The sequence below is a fragment of the Narcine bancroftii genome, chromosome 8, assembly GCF_036971445.1.
Source record: "Narcine bancroftii isolate sNarBan1 chromosome 8, sNarBan1.hap1, whole genome shotgun sequence".
Classification (NCBI taxonomy): Eukaryota; Metazoa; Chordata; class Chondrichthyes; order Torpediniformes; family Narcinidae; genus Narcine; species Narcine bancroftii.
In genome coordinates, this window is record NC_091476.1 from 51,367,413 (window position 1) to 51,393,997 (window position 26,585).

Below are 26,585 nucleotides of genomic sequence, written 5' to 3' on the forward strand. Positions count from 1 at the left end.
GGACTCTTATTCTTCCAAACATACGAAGAGATAATAGATACAACCAAGTAAAAAAAAAGATCGGGGCTTAAGTTTACCTAACCTGAGACATTATTGGCTATTAGTATAAAATATATTATTTTCTGGATTTATTACATAGATAAATCGGTTTGACCAGAATGGACATCCATAGAGCTGAAGCTTTTAACAAAAATTTGCTCTGGCTACACTTCCATTTTCTTTGGTAAAGGTGAATAAATTAATAGGCAGTTTAGTAGTCAAAAATTAATTTCATATTTAGTTTCAATTCTGTTTTGAAACTGAAAAATTTATTTATCCACTCCAATTATTAATAATTTCTTGTTTCCTCCATTTTGATCGTGTTTTTCATAAATGAAGAGACTTATTTGTAGATGGCTGCTTTGACCTTTGAGCATTTGTCACAAATTTAATCTCCTTAATTTCCATTCTTTTATATATTTACAAGTTAGAGATTTCCTGAGAAACCAAGTTACAACTTCTGTTCTCCCATGATAGTATTGCATTGACTTTTTTTGGTTAAATACATGTCAAAAGGGTTTAATAGGATTATATTATGGATTAATTTCTAATTTCTAAAATACATTGTGTTTCTATAAATAAAATTAAAAGTGCTTGGGAGAGCGACTTACAAACTATTTTTTCCAAGGATATATGGACCGTGTTTAAAATTAGTCCATTCCTCTTCCATTTGTGCATGTCATTAACTTATTCAATTCAAGATCTATCCAAAGATAAATTTCCTAAGATTTTTCATTCTATTAACCCTTTATGTGATAGATGTTATAATAGGATTGCTTCCTTATGAATGTTTTGGTCCTGTTCAGCATTAGATCACTATTGGAACAAAATTTTTAATGTATTTTCTCAGTTACTATTCAACCTCATTCCATTCCAGCTTTATTTGGAGTGGTGATAGAGAACGGTCGATTATTGGGGTCGGATTGCCATGTGATAACTTTTTTGCCACTTTAATGGCTAGAAGATGCATTTTGCTAAGATGGAAGGACTCTATCCTTCCCAGTTATTCACAATGGATGTTTCAAACCTTATCATGCTTGAACCTCAAGAAGATTAGTTGTTTTGAAAACTGAAATTTGATAAAATGTGGCACGCTTTTATGCAATATTTTAAAGTTTTATGAATATTACAGTGGTTTTTCTTTTTTTCTTTGGCTTGGCTTCGCGGACGAAGATTTATGGAGGGGGTAAAAAGTCCACGTCAGCTGCAGGCTCGTTTGTGGCTGACCAGTCCGATGCGGGACAGGCAGACACGATTGCAGCGGTTGCAAGGGAAAATTGGTTGGTTGGGGTTGGGTGTTGGGTTTTTCCTCCTTTGCCTTTTGTCAGTGAGGTGGGCTCTGCGGTCTTCTTCAAAGGAGGCTGCTGCCCGCCAAACTGTGAGGTGCCAAGATGCACGGTTTGAGGCGTTATCAGCCCACTGGCGGTGGTCAATGTGGCAGGCACCAAGAGATTTCTTTAGGCAGTCCTTGTACCTTTTCTTTGGTGCACCTCTGTCACGGTGGCCAGTGGAGAGCTCGCCATATAATACGATCTTGGGAAGGCGATGGTCCTCCATTCTGGAGACGTGACCCTTTACTATTTTGTATATAACATACGAAACTCTTATAATCTCTTCCTGAACTTATTTACATACAAGGCAATTCACCAGTGTGCTGTTACTGTTATCCTTTTGCTGGTTTAAAGGCATTACAGAGGCTTATTTTTTCTTTATAGTTTAGGGGTTATAAATTTAGGATACTAGTTATGTTCTTTTTTCTTTTTTTTTCCCTGCAGGAAAAAGAGATATAATGAATTGTGTGTTGCGAAGTTAATTTTTATTCTGGGATACATTGCACTTTGTACAACAGTATATATTTTTACACTTTGTTTATTTGTACAACAAATAAATATATATTTTTATAGATATAATTTCCTTGTACGTTTGAAGGGTGGGAGGAAACCAGAAAACCTATGCAGACACAGGGAAAATGTACAACCTCCTTATAGACAGTACCAGATTTGAACCTAGGTTGCTGGTGCTCTAATAACATTACAAACATTGAGTGTTTGTATTCAGTAAGGATCTCATCAACTGAAAAGATGGTTTGGCCACTCTTGCTTTATTTCTAGAATTCAAGTTATTTCCATTCCCTCTGGTGATTAATGAGTTAGTCTTGGGGTTTTTGGGGGGGGGGGTCATTAATACATTGCTGCTTTGGGGGAAAAAGAATGATCACCGTAGTAAACATTTTTAAATATTTATCCTGTTAGGTTGAGCAACCTGCTGTGCACCAAGAAGCCAATATAATGACAAAATATAAGATCCTGAGGATTTGAAATATGCTAAGTATAATTTATTGAGATGATTTATCTTTGAACATTGATTTAATCCACCCTCAACTCTTCTACCTCCCAACAGTCTAATATTTTCTTCAAGCCATTTATTTTAACTAACAACTGAGTAAATAACACTAAATCACAATTCTAGAACATTCACAATTTGTTCCAGGAGATTCTCAATTTTGCACACTCACATCTTGATTTCTCAATGTTTCTCTCACTGTATTGTTTGATGTTTTAGATGTGTACAAATAATAGTGTGGAAATTGTATATTAATCAATATAAAACTGTGTGTGTGGGGGGAATGTGAATGAAGGTCCAAATATTTGCAAACCAATTCACAGCACAATTTCAACTATTTCTATCCAAGTGTTAATGTTATGACATGATAGAAGGTCCTTCTGGTCCTGAAACACGTGCTGTCCAATTACACCCAATTAATCTACCAAACCTGTATTTTTTGGAGAGTGGTAGGAAACCGGAGCACCTGGAGAAAACCAATACAGGTCATTGGGAGAGGGCACAAACTCCTTATAATCAGCTCCAGATTCAACCCGGATTGCTGGCACTGCATTAGTGCTGCACTAACCTATTGCAGTGCAAGTGAACTTCAGAGCAAAATTTGATCTTGGAATTGGGAAAGCTTTTCCATATTGAAGTGCATAGTTTCATGTTGTCTAGCTAACAACCTTTTGAACAGCGCATTTGGTTCTGCTTCAGGTGAAGTTGTAGCATTCATATGCAGAAATCTATGAGGCTAATTTTAGAATTGGATATCTGAGTTCTTTCTTTGAAGGCATAAAGATAAAACATGGAAATAAGGAGGTTAATAAAAAACATTTTATTTTGAACTAAGGAAGAAATATTTGGGTCTTAAAACAAATAAGTAGTTTTCTGTTTACTTTGAGCATGTGCCACATGGTTTTTCAAATAGATCGAAGGACTTCAAGATAGAGGAAGGTTATGGCAAAAGATCAAGTTGCTTAAATTCTGAGATGGGAGAAATGGAAGGATTTGGGCATGCTGTTTGATCTTGCCATCTTTCCCAACTTTATTGTTTTCTCTGTGCAGTGCTGACAAACGATTGTAAGACCTATACTCATTCACAATCTTGTCAATTTCACTTGAATAGTGCCCTCTTAGCTTAATATAACTGTACCTATATGAATTGGAATAAATTTATTAATGTGTAATTATACTTGTTAATTTGGAAATGACTTCATTCTTATTTTCACTTTCAATCATTTGTTTTGCAATTTTGAGATGAATATGCTGCTTCAGACATTCCTTTCAATTTTGGAGAATTCCCATTTCAGTAGGGAACATTCTTGCCATAACATGCTGGAAACTGGAGCAAAAAATAGACAACTGTAAGAACTCAGTAGGTTGAACGGCATCTGTGGAGGCAAAAGGGTGGTGAACATAAAACACGATGATGATTTGCTTTTTCTATCCACTTACCAGTGAAAGCACAAATATTTATTGAAAACATTGACTTTTAGTTGAATGTGATGGACAAGGTTGTTGTTAACATTAATTTTAACATTAAAAGGTCTCAATCATTGCAGAATAACATCTACAATTTTTTTTTTTACCTTCCCCCTAGGTCACCATCAAAGATCATTATTTCAGCCAAGGTATGTAATGCAGGTACAACAATTATGAGAATCTAGCAAACATCATGGTAGATTAGGATTGTTACAGTTCTGGTGCTGCACCCTCATTCTAGTAAATGGAAGGGAGGATAGGAGTGAAAGAACAAATGTGGTGGAAAGGGACCTTTAGTTTATCTGGTTGAGCTTGCCTGTTTACTCTGACTTCTGTGACAAATTGCAAAGTAGAGGCACAGAAGTCCCGAGAATGGAACCTAACCTGGAGTACTATTTCATTAAAGTCTGGCTATTTGGGTTTAGACTTGAGAACAAAAAGTGCATTAATTAAAAATTGTGCATAAAGTCGAAGAATGCCAGCACATTTTGGGCTCTTGAATTATTGAAGTGCAATTCTAACAGTTGCATGCTAAATTATTTTTTTGTCATGGTGGTGTTAATGTTATATTTGCTGTTCAAAGAGGTGGCACTATTATAAGTGAGCTCTCAAAATTTCTGACTCAATTGTGTCACTAAAAGGTTCATGTCTTGATGTCTGTTTTTCTTTTGTACTTAATGTCTGCTGTATCTGCTGACATTAATCCCACATTCAAAAATAAATAACTTCTGGATCGCTATGATTCCTGTCTGATTTTGTGAAACTATTTTAGAGTAGTTTTTGGTATTTGGACAAAAATGCCAACGATACTTGGGGCCACCCTACTGATTTGTTATATAGTTGTCCTTCAGCTAGAACACTCATAAGTATGTTTCTATCTACATTTTAATCGACTTAGGCAGCATGTTGTTGTGCTGGGCTCAGTGGCATGAATTCCTTCCCTCACTGTTGCTGCTGTGTCAGTAAGATGGGTACCAGACACCTGGTGTGAATCTTTGTCCTTGAGTGGACTCCCAGCTATGAATCCCCCCTCTGTTTGTGGGTTGATGTGAAGCTGCTGTGAGGTTTTTGACTGTCAAGCTACCACTTGTCAAGTTACAGAACTCCCAATTATGGTTTGAACTAGTTCAGAATCGGAATTTATTTTCATGAACAAGCCAGGAAATTTGATGTTTTGCAGCAGTGTCGTAGTGCAAACGTGCGTGTTATAATCATCTTACGACATTACCATAAAAAATAAAATAATAACAATAACAGTGGACGAAAAGTAAGGCTGGGTCTTTGGTTCATTGATTATTCAGGAATTTGATGGCAGCGGGGAAGAAGCTGTCCTTATGCCACTGAGTGCTTGTCTTTAGGCTCCTGTACTTTTCCCTGATGGTAGCAGAGTGAATAGGGCATAGGGGGTCCTTGAGGATAGAAGCTGCTTTTTTAAGACACCACCTCATGTAAATATTCTCATTGGAGTGAAGTCTGGTGCCTGTGATGTCGCAGGCCAAGTTAACAACCCTCTGGAGTTTATTCATCCTGGGAGTTGGTGCCTCTATACCAGGCAGTGATCCAACCAGCCAGAATGCTCTCCACGCTACACCCTCAGAGGTTTACGAGAATCTTCGGTGACATACTCAATCACTTCAGACATGTCACAAAGTATAGCTGCTGGCGAGCCTTCTTTGTGATTGCATCAACTTAAAGGCTCTAGGACAGATCATCGGAGATGTTGGCACCCAGGAATTTGAAGTTCTTGTCCCTCTCCACTACTGAGCCCTCAATGAGGACTGTGTCATGTAGCACTGACTTCCTCCTGAAGTTCACAATCATTTCCTTGCTTTTGCTAACGTTGGGTTTAAAGTTGTTGTCATTACACCATTCAACGAGGTGATCTATTTCCATCATTGTCTTTTGTGATTCTTTGGACACCTGTGGTTTCATCCGCAAACTTGTAGATGGCATTCGAATTGTGCCTGGCTACACAGTCATGAGTGTATAACAACTCATGGCATTGTATCCAGATTCGCATTAAATCAAGGCGTTTCAAATCGGGGTTCTACTGTACTTAAGTTTTTGTATCTATTTCAAGTGATTCCAGTTTTCATCTTGAAGTCTTTTTTTTTGATAATGTTGACTCAAAAGTTTCTTCCTTTATTTGGAAGAACAAAAACTCTAGAATTAGTAAATTTAATTTACAAAAAAAATGGCAGTATAGCCCTACCTAATTTTAGAATTTATTACTGGGCTGTTGATATTTGTTATCTAACTTTTTGGATTTGTTATTCTGACAAATTGGATTGTCCATTATGGAAAGAATTAGAAGAATTCAGTGGCCTCTTTATTGGGTACCTCTCTTCAATTTAGTTTTTCCCAAGATCATTAAGGATATATCTAATCCAATACTCAAACATATTGCGAATCAGTTTCCAATTTAGGAATTAAAAAAATTTTAAACAAACTTTATCTTATCTAGTGCTGTCTCTCATAATTATTTTTATCAATAATTGATCAATCTTTTCTATATGTAAAATCAAAGGTATTATTTCTTTTGCAAATTTATTTCAGAAAGGTTGTTTAATATCTTTTGAACAGCTAGCAAGTAAATATGACTTTCAAAATATTAATTTTATAGATATTTACAGATTATAAATTTTAAAAAATCATAATACCAAACTTTCTATTTGAATATCCACCCAATCTCGTTGATAATATTTTTCAATTGAATCCTATAATTTGAGTCGTGAAACTCTGAAAAAATTTTCTCAAAAGGGGGAGGAGGTGGGGTGGACTTGTTTGCCAGATATGCTTTTGAGACTTAAATTCACCAAAAAAATCCAGATTGATGTCGATATAGGCCGAAATATACGGTAATTGGAATTATGTTTAATATAGTACAACTCCAATTATCCAAAATTAGATTCTCCGAAATCCTCAGTTTTTAAAAAAATTCGGATGAACGAGGATATCCAAAATTTTCATTTATCTGATTTTTTTTCGAAGCCAAACTAACCAGGGACCTTGGGCTTCTGGGGTCAGCAGCAGTAGAACCTTCGGGCTCTCAGTGCGAGTGGGGCCTCGGTGGGGAGGTGTCAGTGATTGGAGGTGGCCAGCATGTATTTTTTAGGTGAGAATTAAACATTATTTTAATGCTTAAAAAGCCTTACCTTGTTGTTTAAACAAGTGATTTGCTGTTGCTATTGGGCTATTTTTAAAATGACCAGTTCTTTGAAAAAACCTTTTTTTCTGAAATGGGCCCGGTACCAACCATTTTGGATAATCAGAGTTGTACTGTAGATTATTGAAATTACGCCCAGTACTTCACGATGAGATTAAAAAGGCTTGGGAATTGGAACTTGTAATACCCTTATCAGAGGATCTACGGAACAAGATTCTTTTTTTTTTAAACTTTATTTAAGATTTTATAACATGAATAAAATAGAAAGTTACAGTAAAAAGATTAAACATAAGATTCTCTTCTCTTTGGCTTGGCTTCGCGGACGAAGATTTATGGAGGGGGTAAAAGTCCACGTCAGCTGCAGGCTCGTTTGTGGCTGACAAGTCCGATACGGGACAGGCAGACGCAGTTGCAGGGGAAAATTGGTTGGTTGGGGTTGGGTGTTGGGTTTTTCCTCCTTTGCCTTTTGTCAGTGAGGTGGGCTCTGCGGTCTTCTTCAAAGGAAGTTGCTGCCCGCCAAACTGTGAGGCGCCAAGATGCACGGTTTGAGGCGATATCAGCCCACTGGCGGTGGTCAATGTGGCAGGCACCAAGAGATTTCTTTAGGCAGTCCTTGTACCTTTTCTTTGGTGCACCTCTGTCACGGTGGCCAGTGGAGAGCTCGCCATATAACACGATCTTGGGAAGGCGATGGTCCTCCATTCTGGAGACGTGACCCACCCAGCGCAGCTGGATCTTCAGCAGCGTGGACTCGATGCTGTCGTCCTCTGCCATCTCGAGTACTTCGACGTTAGGGATGAAAGCACTCCAATGGATGTTGAGGATGGAGCGGAGACAACGCTGGTGGAAGCGTTCTAGGAGCCGTAGGTGATGCCGGTAGAGGACCCATGTTTCGGAGCCGAACAGGAGTGTGGGTATGACAACGGCTCTGTATACGCTTATCTTTGTGAGGTTTTTCAGTTGGTTGTTTTTCCAGACTCTTTTGTGTAGTCTTCCAAAGGCGCTATTTGCCTTGGCGAGTCTGTTGTCTATCTCGTTGTCGATCCTTGCATCTGATGAAATGGTGGAGCCGAGATAGGTAAACTGGTTGACCGTTTTGAGTTTTGTGTGCCCGATGGAGATGTGGGGGGGCTGGTAGTCATGGTGGGGAGCTGGCTGATGAAGGACCTCAGTTTTCTTCAGGCTGACTTCCAGGCCAAACATTTTGGCAGTTTCCGCAAAGCAGGACGTCAAGCGCTGAAGAGCTGGCTCTGAATGGGCAACTAAAGCGGCATTGTCTGCAAAGAGTAGTTCACGGACAAGTTTCTCTTGTGTCTTGGTGTGAGCTTGCAGGCGCCTCAGATTGAAGAGATTGCCATCCGTGCGGTACTGGATGTAAACAGCGTCTTCATTGTTGAGGTCTTTCATGGCTTGGTTCAGCATCATGCTGAAGAAGATTGAAAAGAGGGTTGGTGCGAGAACACAGCCTTGCTTCACGCCATTGTTAATGGAGAAGGGTTCAGAGAGCTCATTGCTGTATCTGACCCGACCTTGTTGGTTTTCGTGCAGTTGGATAATCATGTTGAGGAACTTTGGGGGACATCTGATGCGCTCTAGTATTTGCCAAAGCCCTTTCCTGCTCATGGTGTCGAAGGCTTTGGTGAGGTCAACAAAAGTGATGTAGAGTCCTTTGTTTTGTTCTCTGCACTTTTCTTGGAGCTGTCTGAGGGCAAAGACCATGTCAGTAGTTCCTCTGTTTGCGCGAAAGCCGCACTGTGATTCTGGGAGAATATTCTCGGCGACACTAGGTATTATTCTATTTAGGAGAATCCTAGCGAAGATTTTGCCTGCAATGGAGAGCAGCGTGATTCCCCTGTAGTTTGAGCAGTCTGATTTCTCGCCTTTGTTTTTGTACAGGGTGATGATGGTGGCATCACGAAGGTCCTGAGGCAGTTTTCCTTGGTCCCAACAAAGCTTGAAAAACTCATGCAGTTTGGCATGCAGAGTTTTGCCGCCAGCCTTCCAGACCTCTGGGGGGATTCCATCCATACCTGCTGCTTTGCCACTTTTCAGTTGTTCAATTGCCCTATATGTCTCATCCTGGGTGAGGACCTCATCCAGCTCTAGCCTTAGGGTCTGTTGAGGGAGCTGGAGCAGGGCGGAATCTTGGACTGAGCGCTTGGCACTGAAAAGAGATTGGAAGTGTTCTGACCATCGGTTGAGGATGGAGATCTTGTTGCTGAGGAGGACTTTGCCGTCTGAGCTGCGCAGCGGGCTTTGGACTTGGGGTGAGGGTCCGTATACAGCCTTTAGAGCCTCGTAGAAACTCTTGAAGTCGCCAAGGTCCGTGCTGAGCTGGGATAATAAAAATTACAATACTAGATCGGCAGACTAAATAAACTAAACCCCCCCCCCCCCAAAATTAGTATACAACATTAATGACCTAGCTTAAAGTTAGTCTAACCCCGCCCACCCAAAATAAAGAGTGAAAGAGTGAAGAGTTAATAAAATAAACAATAATTATATAAAAAAACCCTTACACAAAAAAAGATAAAACATAACAAATAAAGATACTAACATCAAAAAAAAAATTATCAATACTAAAATATCACATCTAAGAACATACTTAAATCAAACTTAAATGCATATATTTAGCAAACGGAGTCCACTTCAACCTATAAAAAGACATCATATCCTGAATTGAAAAAGATATCCTTTCCATAGTCAAACAGAACTTCATCTCCAAATACCACCTATCTAAAGTTAATATATTTCTATCTTTCCAAGTAGGAGCTATACATTTCTTGGCCACAGCTAAAGCTAAATAGATAAAAGAAATCTGATAATCTTGTAGGCCTAAATCAATTAATGATTGCATATTCCCTAATAAAAATATACCAGGATCTAATACAAGACAAATATTATATAAACTATTAAATATAGATTGAATACCCTTCCAAAACTGTTGCAATCGATCACAAAGCCAATCAGTATGCAAAAAAGTATTAGCCGTCTGGTCACAACGAAAACAGCAATCCGACTTACTAAGACCAAACTTTTTTAGTTTCTCCGGTGTTAAATATAACTGATGTATAAAATTGTAATTAATCATCGCTAATCTAGCATTAACCAATTTCCTAATACTATTCTGACAAATTTCCATCCAAGCTTCTTCAGCTATTATAAAACCTAAATCTTTTTCCCATTTCAACTTATCCTTATCCCAATCTTTTTTACTATCAATTTCTTGTAAAATACAATACAAATCAGATATATACCCCTTTTGTGGTATTGAAAGTACATATTCCTCAAAATTAGAATCAGGCAATAAAATCATATGTCGACCACATATCTGTTTTACAAAAGATCTTAATTGATAATATACAAATACAGAGTTTCCACTAATACCAAATTTCCTTTGTAATTCATCAAAAGAACAAAAACATCCCTCAGAAAAACAATCGGATAAATTTTTTATTCCCTTCCTTTCCCACTGTTTCAAAGTAATATTGGAGACTGTAAAAGGAACAAGTGGATTGTTATATAATGGCATTCGTCCAGACCATTTATTTTTGAGCCCCAATTTATTAAGTTTACTTGTCCATAAATTTAATAAATGCTTCAATATTGGGACATCATAAGTTCGTAATAAATTTTTATTCCATCGAAACAAAAACTCATGAGAATTTTTTTTTCTGAAATAACTGTCATTTCTATCTTTGCCCAACTGGGTGGATCATCCATATTCATTAATGCACTAAGAAATTTAAATTGAGCTGCTTCATAATAATGTTGAAAATTCGGTAATCTTAAACCTCCAAATTGAAAATCCCACATCAGCTTTCTCATCGCTACCCTCGGAAATTTTCCCTTCCATAAAAAGTCTCTAATTGCTTTATATAGATCCTTAAAAAAACTTATTTAAAAAATAAGGAATTGATTGAAACAAATATTGTATTTGGGGAAAAATATTCATTTTTATAGTATTAATCCTCCCTAATAGACCCAAAGGCAAATCCTTCCACTTAATCAAATCTAATTTAATTCTTTTTATTAAAGGAAGATAATTAATTGAATTCAAATCTTGAAATTCCGTATTAACATTAATTCCTAAATATTTAATTTGTGTGGTCCACTTCAAATTTGTAATTCTTTTATACATTGAATAATCAGTTTTACAAATTGTTAAAATTTCACTTTTAGTCCAATTTACTTTATAACCAGATAATTGACCATAAATTTCTAAACATTCTGGAATTGCTGGTAAAGAAATACCCGGATCCACCAAATATAATAAAACATCATCAGCAAATAGATTAATCTTATATTCCTCATTCAAAACTCTCATGCCTTTAACATTTTCATTTTGACGTATTAATTGTGCCAAAGGCTCAATAACTATAGCAAATAAAGCAGGTGACAATGGGCATCCTTGTCTAGTAGACCTTGTTAAATTAAAAGATTCTGAAATCTGCCCATTGACATCAATTCTGGCCTTCTGACTATTATATAAAGCCTTTATCAATCTAATAAATGAACCAAAACAAAATTTCTCAAGTACTTTAAACAAAAACTTCCATTCCACTCTATCAAAAACCTTTTCTGCATCCAGCAAAACCACTATTGGATAATTCATCTGAGATTTAGATTTATTTATCAAAGTTATTAAACACAAAATATTATCTGACGCATATCTATTTTTTATAATTCCCGTTTGATCACTATGTATTATTTTAGGCAAATATTGAGCTAATCGATTAGCCATAGCTTTTGCTACAATTTTGTAATCTACATTTAACAGCGATATTGGTGTATAAGAAACCTGTAAAGGATCTTTTTTTTTGGTATAACTGTAATTATTGCATTGGAACAAGACTCGGGTAATCGAAAAGTGTCATAAATTTGTTGTAAAACATCCTTATATATAGGAAATATATCAGCATAAAAAGTTTTATAGAACTCTATAGAAAACCCATCTTCACCAGGTGCCTTTCCATTTGGCATATCTCTTATCACCGTTTCTATTTCCTTTTCTGTAAAGGATTTATCTAACTCCTGTCTATCTTCTTGATTCAATTGTGGCAATTTAATATTTTTCAGAAAAGAATCTATAGCATCCTCAGTTACATCTTTACATTCCGAAGTATATAATTTTTTATAAAAATTACAAAATTCCTCATTAATTTCCTTTTGACTAAAAGTGGTACCCGATTTCTTTCTAATTACTGGTATAATTCTAGATAATTGTTCCTTTTTTAACTGCCATGACAGAACTTTATGAGCTTTCTCACCCCATTCATAAAATTTATGTTTAGTTCGATTCATTAAACATTCAAACCGATAAGTTTGTAATTCATTATATTTAAATTTTAAATTAGTTAACTGATTCTTTTGCGTTTCAGTAGCATTTTTTTTGAAATTCTTTTTCAGTAACAGTTATCTTTTTCTCTAAATCTTCAATCTCTTTAATTCTCTCTTTACTTTAGAAGCATAACTAATAATTTGACCTCGTAAAAAAGCTTTCATTGCATCCCATAAACAAAATGACTAGAAACAGAATTACTATTATTACTAATAAAAACCTCAATTTATTGTTTTAAATAACTAATAAATTCTGGTTTTTGCAGTAACATAGTATTGAATCTCCATCTTGGAGCTCTCTGAACATCCTGTGAACTCTGATATTCTAATAGTAGGAACAAGATTCTTAAACTGGTGAAAACATCTTCAATATGTGCTGATATTCATTAATCCAATTCAAAGTGGTTCATTGTGTTTGAGTCCAAAGATAAGATGGCTTGTATCTGTTCTAATATTAACCCTACTTGTGCTCTATATGATGGCTTTGGAGGTGCTTTTACCGATACGGTCTGCCTGATGTCTTTCCAAAAAGAGTTTAGAATCCAATTGCAGAGGGAGGAGTTGAGACCTAGCAGGCTCAACTTCCTTATCAGGTACTGTGGGATGATTGTGTTGAAAGCCAAGCTGAAGTCAGTAAACAGCATTGTTTTCCAGGTGGGTGAGGGCTAGGTGGAGGGCAGAGTCGATGGCATCGTCTGTACAGTGATTAGGTCTGTATGCAAACTGCAGGAGGTTTAGTGACAGGGGCAGTAGGAGCTTGATGTGCCCCATGATGAGCTTCTCGAAGTATCTCATGATAATGAGTGCGACAGGGCAGTAGTCATTGAGATAGGATACTGATGACTTCTTTGGCACGGGAACCATGATGGTGGCTTTGAAGCATGTTGGGACCATGGCGCTTCTCAGGGAGAGGTTAAAGAATGCCGATGAGAACATCTGCTAGCTGAGCAGCACATCCCCTGAGTTCTCTGCCATCTGGTTCAGCAACTTTCCACGGCTTGACCTTGTAGCTCTCTCTTCACATCAGCCACTGCAAGGCACAGCACCTGGTCATTTGGAGGAGAGGTGGTCTTCGCTGCAACATTGTCTTTTGCCTCAAAGCACACATAGAAGTTGTTCAGTGTGTCTGGGAGGGAGGAATCATCAGCACAGGCAGATGGTGTAGTCTTGTGGTTGGTGATGTCTTGGAAGCACTTCCACGTGACGTGTATCCTTGCTTTCCAGGAAGTGACTGTGAATGTGCTGGGCATGTGCAAACTCTGCTTCCCTGAAGGCCTCAGACAGCTTGGTTCTTGCAATAGCTAGGGCTACCTTGTCATCTGCTCTGAAGGCAGTGTCTCGGTTTCTAAGCAACACATGCACCTCCGCTGTCATCCATGGCTTCTGATTGGAGTGAGTTATGGTCTTGGGCACAGTGATGTCATCAAAATACTTGGAAATGTAGCTGGTCATTGATGCCATATACTCCTCCAGAATGATGCAGTCACCACAAGTTGCAACTTCCTTGAACATGTTCCCGTTAGTGCGCTCAAAGCAGTCTTGGAGTGCATGAATGGCCCCCTCTGGGTAGGTTTTAACCTGCTTCCAAACTGGTCTGGAGTGTCTGATGAGCGGTCTGTATGCTGAGATTAGCATTACAGAGATGTGGTTAGAGTATCTGAGATGGGGGTGAGGCTCTGCCCGACGTGCGTCGAAAATGTTCATATGCACAAGATCCAAAGTGTTTGCCCCACTCGTAGCAAAGTCCACGTACTGATGGAATTTAGGTAAGCTTCCTTGGTAGTTCAGACAGGAACTAGATGTAGCCTCCAGGTTTGGGGGAGTAATTTAGGGAGGAGATGAGGAGGAAATGTTTTTTTCCAGAGAGTAGTGAATCTGTGGACTTCTCTGCCAAGGAAGCAGTGGAGGCCATTTCATTTATGATCGTTAAATAGAATTTTGCATAGTGGGAGAATTGAGGGTTATGGGGGAAAGACCAGATCTTCCATGATCTTAAATGGCAGAGCAGGCTCATCAGGACAGATGGCCTACTTGTGTTAAGATTCATTTTTTAAATTCAGAGTATGCCCAGGTTTTCAAAGTTAAAATTAATTGTCAGAGTACTGTATGACAGCATGTGCAACCTTGAGATTCTTTTCCTTGCAGGTCAGGCAAAATTATCTGAAATGGTAAACTATTTCAGAAGAAAGATATGTATATAAGAGGGAAATATAAACACACTATGCAATATAGAAAAAAATAAATATTCATGAATAAATAATGTGCAGAGTAGAAATCCTTAAATTGATTTCTGAGTCTGTGGTTTTAAAGTCTGGTGGAGAGATTTTAACTGTTTCTGTACCTCATAGAACAAGCCTTTTGGCACCTATATCCCTTTCCTGATAGCAGCAGCAAGAAAGAGCACGTGTCGGGTGGTGTACATCCTTGATGATTGCAGATGCTCTACAACAGCAGTGTTCCATGTAGAATTTTTCAATGGTGGGGAGTATTTTGCCTGTGATGAACTGGGCTGTGTCCACTACCTTTTGCAAGGCATTCCACTCAGAGGTGTTGCTACCCCAATTTCAGGACGTAATGCAGATGGTCAACACACTTTCCAGTAAACATCTTGGAATGGTGCAGGAAATACAGGGTAATAGACATGGTGATTTCAACTTCCCTAATATTGATTGGCACCTGCTGACTGCAAGAGGGATAGATGGAGCTGAATCTGTCAGGTGTGTTCAAGAAGGATTCCTGGCCAGTATGTGGACTGGCCGACGAGAGGAGAGGCCGTACCAGATCTAGTTCTGGGTATGAACCTGGTCAGATAGTGGACCACTTGGTGAGAGTGGCCACAACTCCCTTTGCTTCAGCTTAGCAATGGAAAAGGATTAAAAACAGACAAAATAGGAAAGTGTTTAACTGGGTAAGGGCTGATTACAAAGGAATGAGGCAGGAAATAGCAAGAGTAAATTGGAAATGTTCAAGGGTGAAGGCACAGAATTAGTGTGAAGGAAGTTTAGGGACCAATTGTGCTGGGTTCAGGGTAGGTTTGTCCCACTGGGTGAAAAGATAGTAGGAAAAGGGAACTGTGACTGACAAAACAGGTGTGGTAACTAGTCAAAAGGAAGAAGGAACCAGATGTTAGATATAGAAAGCAGAAACAGGAAGGGCTCATGAGAAGTATATGGTAGCCAGGAAGAGCTTAAGAAAGGATTTAGGAGTGCTTGCAGGGGGGCATGAGAAAGCTTTGGCATGTAGGATTAAGGAGAACTCCAAGGGGTTCTGTGCATATGCGAAGAACAGAAGGATAACGAGAATGAGGGTGGGGTTGCTAAAGGATAAAGGTGAAATGTGCCTGGAGGCAGAGGAGGTTGGGGAAGTCTTAAAAGAATACTTCGCTTCAGTATTCACATAACATAACAATTACAGCACGGAAACAGGCCATTAGGCCCTTCTAGTCCGCACCGAACCAAACACCCCTTTCTAGTCCCACCTCCCTGCACAATGCCCATAACCCTCCATCTTCTTCTCATCCATATACCTGTCCAACCTTTTCTTAAATAATACAATTGACTCCGCCGCCACTATTTCTCCCGGAAGCTCATTCCACACGGCTACCACTCTCTGAGTAAAGAAGTTCCCCCTCATGTTACCTCTAAACCTCTGCCCCTTAATTCTTAACTCATGTCCTCTTGTTTTAATCTTTCCTCCTCTTAATGGAAATAGTCTATCCACATCCACTCTGTCTATCCCTTTCATAATCTTAAATACTTCTATCAAATCCCCTCTCAACCTTCTACGCTCCAAAGAATAAAGACCTAATCTGTTCAATCTCTCCCTATACTCTAGATGCTTAAACCCAGGTAACATTCTGGTAAACCTTCTCTGCACTCTCTCCACTCTGCTTATATCCTTCCTATAATTAGGCGACCAGAACTGATATCTGATACAATTCTAGATTTATATTGTATATGTTAAATTCTTTCTTGTAAATGAGCCAAAATTAAGAAAAAAAGCTATTCTAGAATAAGAATCAAACCGATACAATTTCCTCCAAATATCTACCAAATTCAAACCTTTCATTAATATCAAAATTCACGAAAGAAAAAGACCTTGACCAGGGTGAGGTTGAAATAAAATAGGCTTGTGTGCTGGACAATGTGGAGGTTAAGGAAGAGGGAGTGTTGGATCTTCTTAGAAACATCCAAGATTGGTAAGTCCCTAAGGCCGGACATGATATACTCCAGATTGCTGTGGAAAGTGAGAGAACAGATAACTGCTGCAGTAGCTATGATCTTTGAATCCTCTTTGGCCACAGGAGATATGCTGGAAAATTGGAGAATGGCCTATGTAGTCCTCTTGTTTAAAAAAGGTAATAGGAAGAATTCTGTGAATTATAGACCGGTGAGTCTAACGACTGTGGTGTGCAAACTATTGGAGAAGATTCTTAGGGATAGGATCTATGAGCATTTGGAGTCCAGTCCACTCAAGGATAGTCAACATGGCTTTGTGAAGGGAAGGACATGCCTCACAAGCCTATTTGAGTTTTTGGAGGAGGTAACAAGAAATTGCAGAGGGTAGGTTGGCAGATGTGATCTAAAAATATTTTAACAAGGTATTTCCACAAGACACTCGTGCAGAAAGTCATGTGGCATCTGATCAGTGGAATCTTGGCTGTGTGGATTTTTTTTAAAATGGGCTTACAGGAAGAAAGCAGAGAGTAGTAGTAGAAGGAAGGTATTCTGTCTGGAGGTCAGTGACAAGTGGAGTGCCACAGATATCTGTTCGGGGACTGCTGTTTTTTGTGATATTTTTAATATAAATGATCTGGATGAAGAAGTGGAAGGATGGGTCAGTAAGTTTGTGGATGACACCAAGGTTGGAGGAGTTGTGGATTGAGCTGAAGGTTGTTGAAGATTACAAGAGGATATAGACAGGATGCAGAGTTGGACAGAAAAGTGGCAGATGGAATTCAATCCGGATAAGTGTGAGATGATGCATTTTGGAAGGACAAACCAAAAGGCTGAGTACAGGATCGGTTACAATAGAGGGACCCAGGGGTTCAATTCTATACACCCTTCAAGATCACTGCACAGATTAATAGGATAGTTAAAAAGGCCCATGGGATGCTGGGCTTTATTAATAGGAGGATTGAGTTCAGGAGTAGAGAGGCCATTTTGCAACTCTACAAATCTCTAGTAAGACCACACTTGAAATATTGTGTTAATTCCTGGTCATCTCATAGGGAGGATGTGGAAGCCATGGAAAAGGTGCAGAGGAGATTTATCAGGATTTTGCCTGGATTGGAAAACAAGTTTTGTGAGGCAAGGTTTGCAGAACTGGGACTTTTCTAATTGGAGTGTAGAAAGATGAGAGGAGACTTAATAGAGCTATACAAGATTATGGATGAACAGTCAGCACCTCTTTCTCAGGGCAGAAATGGCAAGCATCAGTTGACATATGCACAAAATTAGGGCAGGTAAGATATCAGGGTAAGTTGCCTGGGATGGTGGTAGAGCAGTGGTTCTCAACCATTTTCTTTCTACCTCCTATGCCATAAGTGCTCTGTGATTAGTAAGGGATTGCTTAAGGTTGTATATGACTGGGAAGAAAAGGTTGAGAGTCACTGCTCTTGTCCCAATTGTTACTGAAATATTTTGCTTGAAAAAAATTGTCATTGGCCTATTTCCTTTGGAGTTATGAAACTGTGCATACCACAGCATCTATGGCATCTTTTCTTTCTTTGGCTTGGCTTCGCAGACGAAGATTTATGGAGGGGTGATGTCCACGTCAGCTGCAGGCTCGTTTGTGGCTGACAAGTCCGATGCGGGACAGGCAGACACGGTTGCAGGGGAAAATTGGTTGGTTGTTGGGTTTTTCCTCCTTGTCGTTTGTCAGTGAGGTGGGCTCTGCGGTCTTCTTCAAAGGAGGTTGCTACCTGCCGAACTGTGAGGCGCCAAGATGCACAGTTTGAGGCGATATCAGCCCACTGGCGGTGGTCAATGTGGCAGGCACCAAGAGATTTCTTTAGGCAGTCCTTGTATCTCTTCTTTGGTGCACCTCTGTCACGGTGGCCAGTGGAGATCGGTGGTGATCTTCTTCTTTGGCTTGGCTTCGCGGACGAAGATTTATGGAGGGGGTAAAAAGTCCACGTCAGCTGCAGGCTCGTTTGTGGCTGACCAGTCCGATGCGGGACAGGCAGACACGATTGCAGCGGTTGCAAGGGAAAATTGGTTGGTTGGGGTTGGGTGTTGGGTTTTTCCTCCTTTGCCTTTTGTCAGTGAGGTGGGCTCTGCGGTCTTCTTCAAAGGAGGCTGCTGCCCGCCAAACTGTGAGGCGCCAAGATGCACGGTTTGAGGCGTTATCAGCCCACTGGCGGTGGTCAATGTGGCAGGCACCAAGAGATTTCTTTAGGCAGTCCTTGTACCTTTTCTTTGGTGCACCTCTGTCACGGTGGCCAGTGGAGAGCTCGCCATATAATACGATCTTGGGAAGGCGATGGTCCTCCATTCTGGAGACGTGACCCATCCAGCGCAGCTGGATCTTCAGCAGCGTGGACTCGATGCTGTCGACCTCTGCCATCTCGAGTACCTCGACGTTAGGGGTGTGAGCGCTCCAATGGATGTTGAGGATGGAGCGGAGACAACGCTGGTGGAAGCGTTCTAGGAGCCGTAGGTGGTGCCGGTAGAGGACCCATGATTCGGAGCCGAACAGGAGTGTGGGTATGACAACGGCTCTGTATACGCTTATCTTTGTGAGGTTTTTCAGTTGGTTGTTTTTCCAGACTCTTTTGTGTAGTCTTCCAAAGGCGCTATTTGCCTTGGCGAGTCTGTTGTCTATCTCATTGTCGATCCTTGCATCTGATGAAATGGTGCAGCCGAGATAGGTAAACTGGTTGACCGTTTTGAGTTTTGTGTGCCCGATGGAGATGTGGGGGGGCTGGTAGTCATGGTGGGGAGCTGGCTGATGGAGGACCTCAGTTTTCTTCAGGCTGACTTCCAGGCCAAACATTTTGGCAGTTTCCGCAAAGCAGGACGTCAAGCGCTGAAGAGCTGGCTCTGAATGGGCAACTAAAGCGGCATCATCTGCAAAGAGTAGTTCACGGACAAGTTTCTCTTGTGTCTTGGTGTGAGCTTGCAGGCGCCTCAGATTGAAGAGACTGCCATCCGTGCGGTACCGGATGTAAACAGCGTCTTCATTGTTGGGGTCTTTCATGGCTTGGTTCAGCATCATGCTGAAGAAGATTGAAAAGAGGGTTGGTGCGAGAACACAGCCTTGCTTCACGCCATTGTTAATGGAGAAGGGTTCAGAGAGCTCATTGCTGTATCTGACCCGACCTTGTTGGTTTTCGTGCAGTTGGATCATCATTTAGATGGATGAAAAAAGGCAGAGTTGAAAATCTATGTTTATCTGCTCACAAATAATCTGATTAGCATTGTTACTTCAACGAATGATCATTTATCTAGGCTTTCCAGCGAAGTATGCAACAATCAATAACAGCCACTATAAATAACCTTTGTAACTGTGGACTAACAAGGACAATTGTGTTATTCCTAATAAACTTCACATATGGCAAAAACAAACCTTTGAAATCAGCACCAGCTCTTTAAATCAGTGTTTTTTTTTAAAACTTTATTTATTTGAAAAATTGTTAGTAATACTACAAAATGCAAACAATAACATCATCAATAACATATATAAAATTAAAAAGAAAAAGAGGAAAAAAATTATCAAAATTAAATCCTCACCCACACTCCCACCCCTTCAGCCAGCTCTCTTAATTAGAAAAACAAGATCACAAACGAACATTGGCAACAAAATTAATGAGATCCAATAATTTTAATAAAGCACATTTGTGGACTGTCAAAATCATCCAAATTGAAGAGGAGTCAGGTGCTGGGAGGAGCAAAATCATTTTGAACAGTCCCTCCAGTTTAAAGGATTTAATTCAAAGGGAACCAGTTAACCCAGTGATCATTGGGGAATCAGAGGTGGAGAGAGTGAGCAAATATAAATTTCTGGGAGTCACCATCTCAGAGGTCCTTTCCTGGATGCAACACAAGTAATTGTGAAGAAAGTACATCAGCACCTCTACTTCCTCAGAGATTTGCAGAGGTTTGACATGACATATGAAACCCTGTCAAACCTCTAAAGAACATGGAATACAACAGCATAGTACATGCCCTTTGGAGCTCAATGCTGTGCTGGCCCATATATCCCTTAAAAAGTAAAGGCAACCTACCCTACCCCATAAACCCTCTACTTTTCCTTCAACCATGTGCCTAAGAGTCTCTTAAATGCCCTAATGTTTGAGCCTCTACCACAGTGGTTCTCAAACTTTTTCCACGCACATACCACTTTAAGTATTCCTTATGCCATAGATCACCACCCGGATCGGATCGGGCAGGAGCAAGGGGGAGACGGCGGCCCCAGTCCGGGCACAGGGAGAGCAGCAGCGGCCCCGGCCCCGGTCCGGGCGAAGGGTAGACGGCGGCGGCCACGATACGGGCAGGAGCAAGGGGGAGACGGCGGCCCCGGCCTCGGTCGAGTGAGGCAGGCGGAGGCCCCGGTCCGGACAGGGAGTGGGAGGCGGCGGCCCCAGTCCAGGCACAGGGAGAGCAGCAGCGGCCCCGGCCCCGGTCCGGGCGAAGGGTAGACGGCGGCGGCCCCGATCCGGGCAGGAGCAAGGGGGAGACGGCGGCCCCAGTCCGGGCACAGGGAGAGCAGCAGCGGCCCCGGCCCCGGTCCGGGCGAAGGGTAGACGGCGGCGGCCCCGATCCGGGCAGGAGCAAGGGGGAGACGGCGGCCCCAGTCCGGGCACAGGGAGAGCAGCAGCGGCCCCGGCCCCGGTCCGGGCGAAGGGTAGACGGCGGCGGCCACAATACGGGCAGGAGCAAGGGGGAGACGGCGGCCCCGGCCTCGGTCGAGTGAGGCAGGCGGAGGCCCCGGTCCGGGCAGGGAGTGGGAGGCAGTGGCCCCAGTCCAGGCACAGGGTGAACTGCGGCGGCCTCGGCCCCGGTCCGGGCAGTATGGACCGACCTAGGAGGGGAGGCAGGCCCCTCCAGCCCGGGTAAGAAACCTGCATAGGAGAAGGCCACTCCGATATAAAACCTACGACCCAAGGACCTCGCTGCCACGTCCCAGCTTGCTTGGCCACGGCACACGAACCATGGGTGTAAAGGGTGGGGCCAGTACTGCGCGCACTGCACTCCACCTAAAAGCTCCTTTGCGCAGGCCCGAGGACAGGTCCACGTCCTCCCCCTCAACGTCCTCCCCCTCCACGTCCTCCCCCTCCACGTCCTCCCCCTCCACGTCCTCCCCCTCCACGTCCTCCCCCTCCACGTCCTCCCCCTCCACGTCCTCCCCCTCCACGTCCTCCCCCTCCACGTCCTCCCCCTCCACGTCCTCCCCCTCCACGTCCTCCCCCTCCACGTCCTCCCCCTCCACGTCCTCCCCCTCCACGTCCTCCCCCTCCACGTCCTCCCCCTCCACGTCCTCCCCCTCCACGTCCTCCCCCTCAAAAGATGCTCACAAACTCAAGCTAGCATGCTGGAACATCAGAACCATGCTAGACAAGACTGACAGCCACCGACCTGAACGTCGGTCTGCCCTCATTGCACATGAACTCCTCAGACTTGACATCGACATAGCCGCTCTCAGTGAAGTCCGCCTGGCAGATGTAGGCAGCCTCCAAGAACGCGGCGCGGGCTACACACTCTACTGGTCTGGCAAGCCTTCGGATGAACGACGCCTATCTGGTGTAGGCTTCATGGTCAAGAGCTTCATTGCCTCCAAACTCGAAAACCTTCCGACAGGCCTCTCGGACCGAATCATGTCCATGCGACTCCCACTTCAAAACAAGCGTCACATCACCCTCATCAGTGTCTATGCTCCAACCCTCCAGGCGGAACCAGCAGAAAAGAACAAGTTCTACACCGACCTGCGCAACCTCATCCAACGTACCCCTACAGCCGACAAGGTTGTCATCCTGGGCGACTTCAACGCTCATGTCGGCAAAGACTCAGAAACCTGGCCAGGAATCCTGGGCAAGCATGGCGTCGGCAAGTGCAACGACAATGGGCGCCTCCTGTTGGAGCTCTGCGCAGAACAGCGGCTTGTCATTACAAACACCCTTTTTCAGCAGAGGGACAGCCTTAAGACCACCTGGATGCATCCCCGATCCAAACACTGGCACCTCCTGGACTACGTCCTGGGTGCGAGAAAGTGACAAACAAGATGTGCTCCACACCAGGGTCATGCCTAGCGCGGAATGCCACACTGACCACCGGCTGGTTCGCTGCAAGCTCAACCTTCACTTCAAGCCAAAGCCCAGGAACAATAAAGCCCCCAGAAAGAGGTTCAATGTTGGAAAACTGCAGTCAGACGAAGCGAGAGGAAACTTCCAGGCAAACCTCAAAGCAAAGCTCGACGTTGCAACCCGCCTCACGGACCCGTCCCCTGAAACCCTCTGGGATCAGTTGAAGACTACCATACTGCAATCCACTGAAGAGGTACTGGGCTTCTCCTCCAGGAAAAACAAGGACTGGTTTGACGAAAACAGCCAGGAAATCCAGGAGCTGCTGGCAAAGAAGCGAGCTGCCCACCAGGCTCACCTTACAAAGCCGTCCTGTCCAGAGAAGAAACAAGCCTTCCGTCGCGCATGCAGCCATCTTCAGCGCAAACTCCGGGAGATCCAAAATGAGTGGTGGACTAGCCTCGCCAAACGAACACAGCTCAGCGCGGACATTGGCGACTTCAGGGGTTTCTACGAGGCTCTAAAGGCTGTGTACGGCCCCTCACCCCAAGTCCAAAGCCCGCTGCGCAGCTCAGACGGCAAAGTCCTCCTCAGCGACAAGATCTCCATCCTCAACCGATGGTCAGAACACTTCCAATCTCTTTTCAGTACCAACCCGCTCAGTCCAAGATTCCGCCCTGCTCCAGCTCCCTCAACAGCCCCTAAGGCTAGAGCTGGATGAGGTTCCCACCCTGGATGAGACATATAAGGCAATCGAACAACTGAAAAGTGGCAAAGCAGCAGGTATGGATGGAATCCCCCCAGAAGTCTGGAAGGCTGGCGGCAAAAACTCTGCATGCCAAACTGCATGAGTTTTTCAAGCTTTGTTGGGACCAAGGTAAACTGCCTCAGGATCTTCGTGATGCCACCATCATCACCCTGTACAAAAACAAAGGCGAGAAATCAGACTGCTCAAACTACAGGGGAATCACGTTGCTCTCCATTGCAGGCAAAATCTTCGCTAGGATTCTACTAAATAGAATAATACCTAGTGTCGCTGAGAATATTCTCCCAGAATCACAGTGCGGCTTTCGCGCAAACAGAGGAACCACTGACATGGTCTTTGCCCTCAGACAGCTCCAAGAAAAGTGCAGAGAACAAAACAAAGGACTCTACATCATCTTTGTTGACCTCACCAAAGCCTTCGACACCGTGAGCAGGAAAGGGCTTTGGCAAAATACTAGAGCGCATCGGATGTCCCCCAAAGTTCCTCAACATGATTATCCAACTGCACGAAAACCAACAAGGTCGGGTCAGATACAGCAATGAGCTCTCTGAACCCTTCTCCATTAACAATGGCGTGAAGCAAGGCTGTGTTCTCGCACCAACCCTCTTTTCAATCTTCTTCAGCATGATGCTGAACCAAGCCATGAAAGACCCCAACAATGAAGACGCTGTTTACATCCGGTACCGCACGGATGGCAGTCTCTTCAATCTGAGGCGCCTGCAAGCTCACACCAAGACACAAGAGAAACTTGTCCGTGAACTACTCTTTGCAGATGATGCCGCTTTAGTTGCCCATTCAGAGCCAGCTCTTCAGCGCTTGACGTCCTGCTTTGCGGAAACTGCCAAAATGTTTGGCCTGGAAGTCAGCCTGAAGAAAACTGAGGTCCTCCATCAGCCAGCTCCCCACCATGACTACCAGCCCCCCCACATCTCCATCGGGCACACAAAACTCAAAACGGTCAACCAGTTTACCTATCTCGGCTGCACCATTTCATCAGATGCAAGGATCGACAATGAGATAGACAACAGACTCGCCAAGGCAAATAGCGCCTTTGGAAGACTACACAAAAGAGTCTGGAAAAACAACCAACTGAAAAAACCTCACAAAGATAAGCGTATACAGAGCCGTTGTCATACCCACACTCCTGTTCGGCTCCGAATCATGGGTCCTCTACCGGCACCACCTACGGCTCCTAGAACGCTTCCACCAGCGTTGTCTCCGCTCCATCCTCAACATCCATTGGAGCGCTCACACCCCTAACGTCGAGGTACTCGAGATGGCAGAGGTCGACAGCATCGAGTCCACGCTGCTGAAGATCCAGCTGCGCTGGATGGGTCACGTCTCCAGAATGGAGGACCATCGCCTTCCCAAGATCGTATTATATGGCGAGCTCTCCACTGGCCACCGTGACAGAGGTGCACCAAAGAAAAGGTACAAGGACTGCCTAAAGAAATCTCTTGGTGCCTGCCACATTGACCACCGCCAGTGGGCTGATAACGCCTCAAACCGTGCATCTTGGCGCCTCACAGTTTGGCGGGCAGCAGCCTCCTTTGAAGAAGACCGCAGAGCCCACCTCACTGACAAAAGGCAAAGGAGGAAAAACCCAACACCCAACCCCAACCAACCAATTTTCCCTTGCAACCGCTGCAATCGTGTCTGCCTGTCCCGCATCGGACTGGTCAGCCACAAACGAGCCTGCAGCTGACGTGGACTTTTTACCCCCTCCATAAATCTTCGTCCGCGAAGCCAAGCCAAAGAAAGAAATGATGACTAATGTAATCTAGCCCATGGGACACTACTCATGGTTATTTGAAATGGGTGTCTTTGTTAGCTACCTAACTATACAAAGACCAGAGAAAAGATATTTAGATGCATTACATTTTCTTGGTAAATTTGCATTTTAATTAATCATTCAAACAATAGGACCATCGTAGACACAACTGCATTTCTTTGAGAAATATTTTTACCTTCTACATTGAGACCCCCTCCCTTCCCACCTCCGTACACAAATAACTAAATCTGAAGTAAAATGTGCAAGACTGCAGACACTGGCTGAAGTGTAAACACAATGTGAAGAAACTCAGGTCAAACAGTGTTCTTTATATAGCAAAGATAAAGATACAGAACCAACGTTTTGGGCTTGAGCCCTTCATCAAAGTATGAAAAAAATGGAGGCAGGCACCTGAACAAAATGGTGGGGGGGGGGGGGGGGGAAGAAGCATGGTTCCGTAGGCAGCAAATAATAGGTGGATAAGGGAGAGCAGGCACAGCAGCAAGCAGGGATGGCTCTGTGAATGGAAAATAGAGAGATGGAGGAAAATAGACATAAAAAGGGAAGGGAGGGAGAATAGGTGAGCAAAAACTAGAGAATTCTATGTTTGTGCCATTCTGTTGGGGAGAGCCCAGATGGAAAATTAAGTGTGGTCTTGGTGGGTTAGTACATGAGGGCCATGGACAGACATGTGAGAAGTAAAGCATGGAAATCTGTCGAGACAGATTTGAAGTAAATGCACAATGCTGGAGGAACTCAGCAGGTCAAACCTGGTCCTTTATATAAACAAAGGCACAACTGATGTTATGGGATTGAGCCCTTTATCAAGATATGCAAAAGGAAAGGTGTCTGCAGCTATCCAAATTAGAGTTGGGGGGGGGGGTGGAGGCAGGAGGTAATAGGTGAAGGGAGGAGGGCACAGCAGGCAGCAAGTAAGGGAAGGAGGGATGGCTGGGTGAATAAAAAGGGAAGAGGGGAGGAGAACTGGAAAGGGGGAGGATGGGGGAGAGACAGACATGAGCATGGAAGTGGGATGCAGAATTGAAGAGTTTGGCTGCTGGGAGTTGTGGACAGAGCGAAGGTGCTCAGTGAAGCAATCTCCCACTCTACGCCCCAGTCTCTCAGATGTAGAGCAGGCCACAAATGGATCACTGGATGCAGTAGATCACTACTGCAGATACACTAGTGAAACATAGAAACATAGAAGATAGGAGCAGGAGTAGGTAATTCAACCCTTCGAGCCTGCTCTGCCATTCAACGAGATCATGGCTGATCTTAAAGTTCAGTGCCCCGTCCCCTGCCTTCTCTCCGTAACCTTTAATACCCTTATACTGAAGAAATATATCTAATTCCCTCTTAAATATATTTAATGAACCTGCCTCTACTGCCCTCTGTGGCAATGAATTCCACAGATTCACCACCCTCTGGGTAAAGAAATTCCTCCTCATCTCGA

At 42.8% G+C, this 26,585-nt stretch overlaps 1 protein-coding gene across 2 annotated transcripts in view; it reads left to right on the forward strand.

The window, feature by feature from the left end:
* wdr44 (WD repeat domain 44) overlaps positions 1 to 26,585 on the forward strand; it is a 126,691-nt gene that overhangs the window by 21,338 nt on the left and 78,768 nt on the right. For both annotated transcript variants that reach the window (XM_069893690.1, XM_069893691.1), the window contains exon 2: positions 3,968 to 3,998. In XM_069893690.1, the coding sequence (XP_069749791.1) occupies positions 3,968 to 3,998 (31 nt within the window). The remainder of the gene's footprint in view (positions 1 to 3,967; positions 3,999 to 26,585) is intronic.